The sequence below is a fragment of the Alternaria postmessia genome (genome assembly GCF_024291825.1).
Source record: "Alternaria postmessia strain BMP 2775 chromosome Unknown scaffold_69, whole genome shotgun sequence".
NCBI classification, from domain to species: Eukaryota; Fungi; Ascomycota; class Dothideomycetes; order Pleosporales; family Pleosporaceae; genus Alternaria; species Alternaria postmessia.
The window spans coordinates 128,484-137,711 of NW_026260142.1; the positions used below are offsets into that span (position 1 = coordinate 128,484).

Below are 9,228 nucleotides of genomic sequence, written 5' to 3' on the forward strand. Positions count from 1 at the left end.
GCATCTCCGGGCCTGGATCATGTCTTAGTCTAAAATATCAATATCACTAGACAATATCTCGGAGTTGGATCCCGTAGTCTTTCATTCACTTGTGTATGTATTAGACAGCTACAGATAAGCTTGTGTAACTATGTACATGAATGTGTTTAAGAAGAAGCTGGTGCTTAGATGATATCACACCTGTAGATGTGTTGTGACAAATCGCTCAACGCCGTTTTTATACCTCTATGCAGAATACACGATACCCATATAACGCCATGGCCATGCAATAAATCAGACTGGTGATGAAAAGCAAGATCGCCAGTCGCCCTAAGAAAGGTCCATGGGTTCGGCGGTGTTGCTAATGGTACCGATTGATGCACGCTGGTCCTTGATTGCCGGAGGAGCAGCCTGCGAGAAATGATTTTGGGGAGGCGGAGCAGCAACGTTAATGCCGGTGTTGACATTGTCGTTACGAACTTGAGGAGGCGCGACATACCCCATGTGAGGCTGGGCGTAGATCGGAGGCGTCGCAGGACCGGAGGAGTTGCGCGGCGGCTTCCGGCCACCAATGCGCTGGGCTCGAGGAGCCGGAAAGCAAGCGTTCTTAACACGAGTCTGAAACTCTTGAGCGAAATTGTCATATGGCTTCTTGTCCTCTGACGTCTTCCAGCCCATCTTGTTCTTCATACACTCGGCCTTGCGGTGGCTAATCGTTGAGCCTTCAATACGGATACCATTGGCCTCAAAGCGACGACAACAGTCAGATCGCGAGAGAATGAGTAACACAACAAGAAGGCTTACGTTGTCGTTATCGAGGAGATGGGGACAAAAGTCGCAGACGTTGCAGGCAAAGCGGCGCATGTCTTCGAGTTCCTTGGTATCGGTGCAGTTGACGAAGCGTTCGGCCATGGAGAACGGGCGCACCATGTCCCTACATATATGATTCTGGAGGACATTGGCGACCGAGGAGACGGATACTGGGTAAATACTCGAACGGTCGATCTTGCTTGTAGCAGATGACGAGACCGTGCCAGCGATGTAGACAATCTCAATATCATCAAATGGGCCACGATCAAGCTTAATGTCTTGGAGAGACTTCCCTTCCTTCTGGGCCTCCTTGTAGGTCTCGGCATTCTTGATGCCAGCCTCACGTGCCGCTTTGACCGCCTCCCGGGGTGTAGTAAAGCCGTACTGCTTGGCAAGGGCTACGGAGTCTTCGTGCATCTCAAACTTCGACAGCTTACGCTCAACATCAGGGGCGCGGATCCAATCCTCAGACCAAGGTTCTTCAGCAAGAACCTTATAGAAGACCTTGGTAAGTGCGCGAAGCTTGATCTCAAGATCGGTCATCATCCGCCGACCAAAGTAAAGCTCATCGGTTTCGAAGAAGGCATTCTCAATGAAAGCCTTTCGATCCTTTTGGGTCAGTTGGCCCCGCGAGGGGTCATTCTTCCATTCCTGGATTATGTGCATAAACTTGGCGTGAAAGATGTCATCAAAGTGTTTTGATGCGGGTATAGCTGTCGCTACATGTTATATTAGCTTCTGATCAGAACTACAGCATGTTGTATTCACGTACACGTGGGTGTGTGGGGTTGTTGTGGTGAAGATGGTAAGGTAGTAGCGGTCTGAAGGACAGGGGCAGGCGACATAATGATTCAAGCGCGGTATATGACCTGATGTACCGAAAAAGGTAACTTGAACACTTGCAGGTCAGTATAGACAATCCAAAGCAGTCAGATCTCGATGGAATCAGATGGTGTTGGAGGGTGAGGTTCGCAGTTGGGTCAAGTGTTGCGGGGTGGCTGGGTTGTCGGAGCGTGAGGTTGTAGGCAAAAACATTCACGCTCGCGTAAACTTAGCGCTTGTCTTGGCGGGAGCATTGGAGCAGCACGTGACTGCATGACTAGCCAGCATGTGGCCCCAACAACCTCGGGTGAACGTCATAGCTTAGCGCTGTTAATCGCAACGATAATTCTGGCCATCCGCCGGACACCTCAATTGTTCAGCTTACGGTCCATCGACAACAACTGTTATAATGCCTTACATGTTCTTACACGCACCCGACTGAGTCTCGCCGGAGTGAGCCCGGGTTCGTGTAAGCTACATATCCCTTCGTGTCGCTTTCTTACAGCAGAATCCTCGACTTATTCACGTTCCATCTGTCTTCCTCGACCAACGTTCTACGTGTTTCACAAACAGCGAATGATGCAGATAAACTGGTATCAAAGGAAGCAGGTCTGGTCACAATCCGTGAATTGTTCCTGTTGACTAGACTCCTGTATCCTTTTGGGAGCAATGTGGATAGTCTCTATAGACTGTGCCGCCTCCAAAATGATTCACACCCTGCCGATAAGTTGGTGGAACAAGTATTTGGCCAGACCACGACGTTTTTCACGTCCCGGATGACATCCATAGTATGCGCGAAACCCTGAAAGGAACCAGGAGCTTGAGATGCATGAGGTGTGTGGTGTTTTACGACCATCAATCCTGCAATATGGACTAGAAAAGTACATTTGGGAAGATCATGGTGTCTGTCTTATGCTGAGGATTAAGAGCATGTAATGAGGCTATGTTATAAGCAGAGATGTTGTGGATGGCCAGCCTAATGAGGCCTTTCACGGTGAAGGACACTTTTGGAACACATGATATAAGCGGACTAGAGCCGAACATCTCCTCTGTGCGAGAGGACTTTTTCGCGACCTGACTTCCTTTCACTCTTCATCTGGAACTCAATCGCTAGATTGATCCGCTATGGCACGACTTATCCCTCGAGCCAGCACTAGCCGTACCCGAATTGCGAAAGCATGCCGCATTCTCGCACTGCCTGCCGAGCTCCGCCTGCCCATCTACAGCTACTTGGTCCCTGAGGGCTTCCTCCCGAACGCGCACCATAGGACGTACATTGGGCTCTTGCTCTCCTGCTCCCAGATTTACCACGAGATGGCGACAGAATCCATCCGCCTCGCGCCTCTCATTCTGCACGAGATACAAGACACTGCCTACGCAGCGCCAATGAAGCTGCAGCCGCTTCGTCCAATTAACTTTGCCTCATCGATGCACATCACGGTCGGCATACCACGCTGGGCAATGAGCAACAGACCCATTTTGAGCGGGATAGTAGTCGCTATAATTTCATTACTGGAACTTCATCTAGCCAGTCTTACCATTGGAATCGAGGAGCATGAGAGTGAGTATGATGTCTGGCAGATGTTTAACATCGGGTTTCCACTTCTAATGCAGTATTTTATGCACGGTGTGGAGGCAAGAGGGGCCAGCAAATGCGTGCAATATTAGGAGGATTGTATTCTGTCTAAAGAGACTCCACGATGAAGATCACTCTGTTGCAGGTGGCCAATTCCGCCGGCTCGTATATCCATTCGGCATAGAGAGTATGCGCCAACGCGGTACTACTACGAGCCTACGATCGTGCCCAACGACCGAAGTGCTTGCGTTACTGGAGGAGGGGTGGGAGGCTAGGTGGATAGATGAGATGGGTATAAAGAGGCGTTGCTCCAGAAGAAAGCCAGGTCTATTTGTCTGGAAGAAGTTGGGGGAGAAGCCGGTAGAGAAGTCGGTAGAGAAGCCGCCAGGCAGGGTGAAGAAAGCGCTGGAGTGGCTGTTCAAGCGGTCGTAATTGACACATATGCAGCGAGCGCTCAAACTCTCCAAAGGACTCAAGGCTATTGCAGGTGGCTCATGGAACGTTCATAAGCACTGAATGATTTGAACTTTCCTCACGATGCTACATATGTCCACACCAACCTTGAAAACTACGTCAGTGCAACAGGGATATCCCTTTGACGCCTCTTAGTTGCAGCACGTAGTTACACATTTCAATGTAGTCCTTCCATCGACACTAAACTTCATGACCATCATATCATGCGCACAATCTCAGTATAGGGACCCTTAACAGGATGTGTTCGAAAGTTCCGGATGTAACACGCCACTACCCGACGGCTACCACAATGAATATCCACAAACAGAATGAACATGCGTTTGCACGACCCACTTCCAGCTCTTTCCTTACCCGGTCAATCAAATCCCCATTGCGTATTGAAAAGTATACAAGACCTACTGTTCGTCGGCTCTCCATGATCCAGACTTGCTCAACCCAAGCACTACTGTTGACAAAATAGACCCACACGATGACCTTGTCTGGCCCAGAAACAGCCGGCATAATCATAGTAATCATCGTCATTCTAATTCTTTGCTTGGGAGCCTTCTACTCTACCAAGCATGTCCGCCAGCAGAACACACTTCCGGATGCAACGGATCCACCTTTACCCACAGGCTCAGGCCGTCCATCACTCTCCTCTTTACTGCGACTCAAGGGTACCAACAAGCGCACTGAAATATCAGACCCAGAGCATCATATACGTTATCCAAGCCTAGAACATGGACCTGGCCCAACTCTCACCACATTGGCTGTTCCCGAAACACCGGCGATCGGTACCATCAGAGCAGTGACAGCTACACCTACGGCGTCTCCATCGAGTACCAGAGTGGAGCCGGCTGACAGTGTGGCATCAAATGACCGGAGTAGTTTACATCAAGCGGTGTTGGACGTGGGTACAGAAGACGACCAACAGAATGGCGATGCGTCGAAGAAACCTGATGATGTTGCATCAACAGCCAAGGAGTTGAAGCATAGCCTCGTGAGCAAGGCATACACTGGAGCTTGGCCTTTGCGCGATGTCCATGGTGCCTCTGAGAGGCGATGAGTGGAGGAAATCTACAGTGCTGATCTTTCTCGGCAAAGATCAAATTTGTAGAAGTAGCGTATTACAGAGAAGTGAATGCATGGTGTGGAAGAGTGAATACATGAACTTGTTTCCACTGAATTGAGAGCTGGTGAGCTCACGACACATACACGTATCGCCTGATGCCATTCCATCTTTCTTGTCTTTACACCGCAGTGCATGATGAGAAGAGAGCCCACTTACCTGCCTTGTATCTACATTCGTTCTTGGTCGACATCACTCCAACATCACATCACGCATAGGGCATGCATGGGGGAAATGGCAATCAAGCATTGTCTTCATGTCTTGCGACAGTCAGACTCAGCGACACCTAGTGGGGGAAGAACCTTTTGTTTCATTGACTCCTGATCATCATGCCGCCGTATATAGCCGTAAAACCATGCCATAGTCGTGGCAGAAACCCTTTCCCAGACACCATATTTTCAGTAAGCCGAGAAAGGAGGAAGAAGGGAGACCGGCGGGTCGCGCTTGCGCATTCGTATCTACGAGCGGGCGGGGCGGTCGTTGAAGCGGCGGGGACCGCGCTCGACAACTTGTTGTTGGGAAACGGCAATAACGTTGGTGGGGATGCTGTCGAACTATGGAGAGCGTTAGTAAACAGCATAATGCAGTGTGGGTAAAGAAGTAACGTACGCCCATGGACTTGAGGAGGTCCTTGGTCTCCTGGTCGACGTCGAGCGAGCCGGACTCGCTGTTCTGGGTGAAGTCGAGAGCGGAGATCTCGGGGACGTACTGGTCCTTTCGCTCACGCTCCTCTTCTTGGAGCTTGAAGGAAATACCACGAACGGGACCGCGCTGGATACGCTTCATCCTGTAAGTTGTTAGTCCGATGCCAGTACAAAAGAGCGAATTGCTCATGGGGTCCCAGCTCTGGCGAGTAGGTGGCTTCCTGTTCAAGTGCTAGGTCTGCGCAAAGCCAATACTCGGCGCAAACCACCGCATCTCTTCTAGGTTCTGCCCCTCACTGCCATTGCCTCAAACCCGTTGCAAAGACGTACAAGTGAGTGGTGTATCCGGCAATCTTGTTTCGGAGCCTCTTGGAGGCAATGATGGCGATCTCATCACAGATCCTCTTGTTGGTCTCGAAGTCCAGCGACAACTTGGGGTAGTAACGCTCAATGATGACCTTGGCGGACTTCTTGACGGTCTTAGTTCGGACGCGACCCATTTTGGCGACTTGTTGTGTGAGCTGGGAGAAGAGGTTGTCGTGGGAAGGGGCGGTGGCTGTCGGGTTAGTTGGATTGTCGCTGAAGAGTAGAAATGCCGGTAGGACGGCTTGATAATTCGCGTAATGTGTGTGGTGGTCCATGCGCAACGCTAGTCACAGACGGCTTAGCGCCAACGTGGGACTTGGACATTTGACGTTCACGAACACCATCTTGCAGTTTCTGGCATATAGGAAGAATTTGTATCATATATGTAGTATTGATATCTCACGCTCGCTAATTGTTGCTGGTGGAAAGAAAGAACGCTCAAAGAAAGTGCATCACAGATGCTCGCTAGCAAAGCTTCGCCAGGCTCCTCGCAAACCAATTCGTACTGAAACTCCAAACACCGTAGCTGTGCCAATGCCAATTTGAGGTGACAGATCCTGATCACATCCATCTGATCGTCGCTAGTGACCGCCTTCCGCACCGCCCTCTGAACCGCCTTCAGCGGCGCCACCGTGGTGCGCAGGGTTGGGGAAGTAGAACGCGCAGATTGCGATGATAATGTACGTCATCACGCAAAGCATACCCTCAAGGTAGTTGGAACTCCTATCACGCAGGAAAGAGCCCACCGCCAAAACGGCAAGAATCAAAGCGACCGCGTCGAAGATGGCGAAGTTGTAGTCCATGCCGACACCGATACCCCAGCCAACCAGTACTACGAGCGGTGCGTTGAACAAGGCAGTCTGGATAGACGCACCCAGAACATGAGCGAGAGCCATGTTGATCTGGTTGTCGTAGGCTTCGTCGATAGCGAGCAGATGTTCGGCGATCTTCTCAACAAGTGGAATCAGAATAAGACCGACAAAGGCGTCACTGACACCCCGCTCCTCTACAATGTATGGGATCTCAAGGACGAGGGAAATGGCGACAAGCGCTACGCAAGTCAGGGAGACGAGAAGGGCGACGATGACTTCGGTCATGGTAAGCTTGGGCTTCGCCAACTCCTCGTGGCGGTCCTTGTCCTTGTGATCGTCCGCCTCGTAGATTTCGTGGAGCAGACCATCGTGCGATACGGTTTGGAAGTACACGTAGATCAAGTAGCCTATGATTGATATGATGGCTACGCCACGGGAAATCAAACGAGTGTTGTATGGGATGTTGACGGTCGTCAAGTCGTAGTCAGGATTCTGGAAGAGGTATGCGTAAAAGACAGCAGGAAGTACCAATGCGGCTACTGAGGTTAGTATTGGAATCGAACAAGATGCAGGAGGATGACGTACTAGCAGCGACAAGCATCAAGCCACTACCGTTCTCAGAGACAGCAGGATGGAACTCTTGGTGGTCATTCTTGAGACCGCCGAAGATAAAACTACAGCATGTCAGCACAGTAGGTCAACTGATAATTACGAGAGTGCTTACCATGTTCCGAGACAGAGGAGCAGATTGGCAAGAATGGATCCCAAGATGGCAGCCTTAATAACCTGCACGTTGGAGTCGCCATTGGACGTCCCTATCAACACCATGAACAGAATGATTTCAACGATGGAACCGAATGTTGTCTCGAGGACGACGGCAAAAGCCTTATTGGGCATCTTGCGCGAGAACTCCTGGCCAGCGAAGCCGAGCAAGTTTGCTGAAGGCAACATAGCGATGTAATTGGTAATGAAGATTGCCATATGCCATTCAGGTTTCGCAAAGTGCTGTTGACTTTATCAGTATATACGAACCGTACTTTGGCATGCCAGACTTACAAATGCGATCGCAATGGGTACGATAGGCCACAAGCAGTTGACTAGCATGGACGGCGTGCTGCTACTCCTGCCAGAGATGACAAGAAATTTGATTGGATTGAACCCCCTTCTGCCACTTTCGCCCTCAGGATGAAGGCCTGGGGTCACCCTATGGCCATTGTGATTGTACTGCGGCAGTTCCGAGCGACGTCTGGATCTATCACGGCGATCGTCGTCGCCGCGGCGCGTCGTCTTCTCGGTGGTATACTGTCGTTCTCGCGATGAGCGGTGCCCATGGCCGCTAGGATAATCTCGCGAGCTTCTTGAACGGTGCGCCATGGTGTTCGTAAATGTGGGTTGCTTAGGTTGTAGTATTCACAGGCAATGGGCGCTAGGTGTAGGCGACGACTGCACGGATGGGGCCCAGCGGTGAGTGTTTCAGGGCGTGCGTATGAGTAGACCTGCAGCGATTGCAGTCTGTAAGGCTGCAATCGAGGAGAAAGTGTAGGAGTGCAGGCAAAAAGGAAAGACAAGAGGGCCGGTGAGACTAGACATTGTAAAAGGGCCGGGCGTCATTTCGGGAGGAGTAGTATACTTCCTTGTTTACGAGGTGCAGGAGGTCGCAACGGGCGCGTCCACTACAACACACAGCCTCAGCGCTATGATCGCCAAACAACGAAAATGTCGCAGCGGGGCTACACCGAAACTCTGCGACTGGCTACCATACCGCCTTTCAATTGCGCTCCATTCGTCCTGCCACATGTCCATCAAGTGTCTAGCTGAGCTTATCTGCTCTAGACACGTCACCAAGCACCGTACAACGTCTTTGGCAATGCTTGACACCCCTTGGCTGCATCATGATGCGGATTCCAGAACAGGGTTTCAGCTCAATGCACATTGACGTGGGCCCAGACTCCACATTTCAGGTCTAACAAGGGGGAAAGGGTCTCGATCTCCGCTACGCAAATGCGAGCTACTCGATGGCAGGTTGGACACTACCAGCCTCCAGATGTCGCGTGCATCGACTGCGCTATTGAACCCAAGCGCAGAAGCATGCTTCCGATGAGATGGCTTCTGAACTTTGCACGAATATAAGCCCATCGATCGCAATGTCAAAAAGGCCCGACGAGTTGCGAAAGATGGCGATCGAATGTCGAATTCAACCTGTACTCACATACAAATAACACTCGCACCGAATGTTCGGAACGTGATGTTCAGGCTGTGGTTCGAGCTCAAGCTGATTGGTTCTTGAATGGTCGTCGTACCTTGCATATGATAGACTAGTGTCGGGATGGCTATGCGTGAACCTATACAGGGCTGCATTTCTACCATGTGATGCTCTTCCCACATTGCAATCCGCAATGCTCGATGATGGGGTTTGGAGACACACCAGAATCTCCATGAGTATATGATACGCGCTCGAGCGTGATCACCTGGCTTCGTGCACGGGGACATGTGTTATCGGTAGGCGCGTGCTACAGTAGCGTGTCAGTCAACGCCCCAGGTCAGTCAACGCCCCACCCCACCAACACAACAACACAACTTCAACGCGTCATAACTCCACCAATATGGATCCGATTCAAGAAGCGATTGAATATATCG

At 50.9% G+C, this 9,228-nt stretch overlaps 3 protein-coding genes across 3 annotated transcripts; all 3 read right to left on the minus strand.

The window, feature by feature from the left end:
* Window positions 1–309: 309 nt before the first annotated feature.
* On the minus strand, window positions 310–1,634 carry J4E82_008520 (uncharacterized protein; the record flags this gene model as incomplete). The annotated part of the gene is made up of 2 exons (XM_051734751.1): window positions 310–1,508; window positions 1,562–1,634. The coding sequence occupies 2 exons, from the start codon at window positions 1,632–1,634 to the stop codon at window positions 310–312; spliced, it is 1,272 nt and encodes a 423-aa protein (XP_051585535.1).
* Window positions 1,635–5,227: 3,593 nt separating this feature from the next.
* On the minus strand, window positions 5,228–5,913 carry RPS17 (40S ribosomal protein S17; the record flags this gene model as incomplete). The annotated part of the gene is made up of 3 exons (XM_051734752.1): window positions 5,228–5,323; window positions 5,379–5,556; window positions 5,744–5,913. 3 exons carry the CDS (start codon window positions 5,911–5,913, stop codon window positions 5,228–5,230), a joined length of 444 nt encoding a protein of 147 aa, XP_051585536.1.
* Window positions 5,914–6,360: 447 nt separating this feature from the next.
* On the minus strand, window positions 6,361–7,965 carry J4E82_008522 (uncharacterized protein; the record flags this gene model as incomplete). Its single annotated transcript, XM_051734753.1, has 4 exons — window positions 6,361–7,127; window positions 7,177–7,265; window positions 7,316–7,596; window positions 7,648–7,965. 4 exons carry the CDS (start codon window positions 7,963–7,965, stop codon window positions 6,361–6,363), a joined length of 1,455 nt encoding a protein of 484 aa, XP_051585537.1.
* Window positions 7,966–9,228: the final 1,263 nt, after the last annotated feature.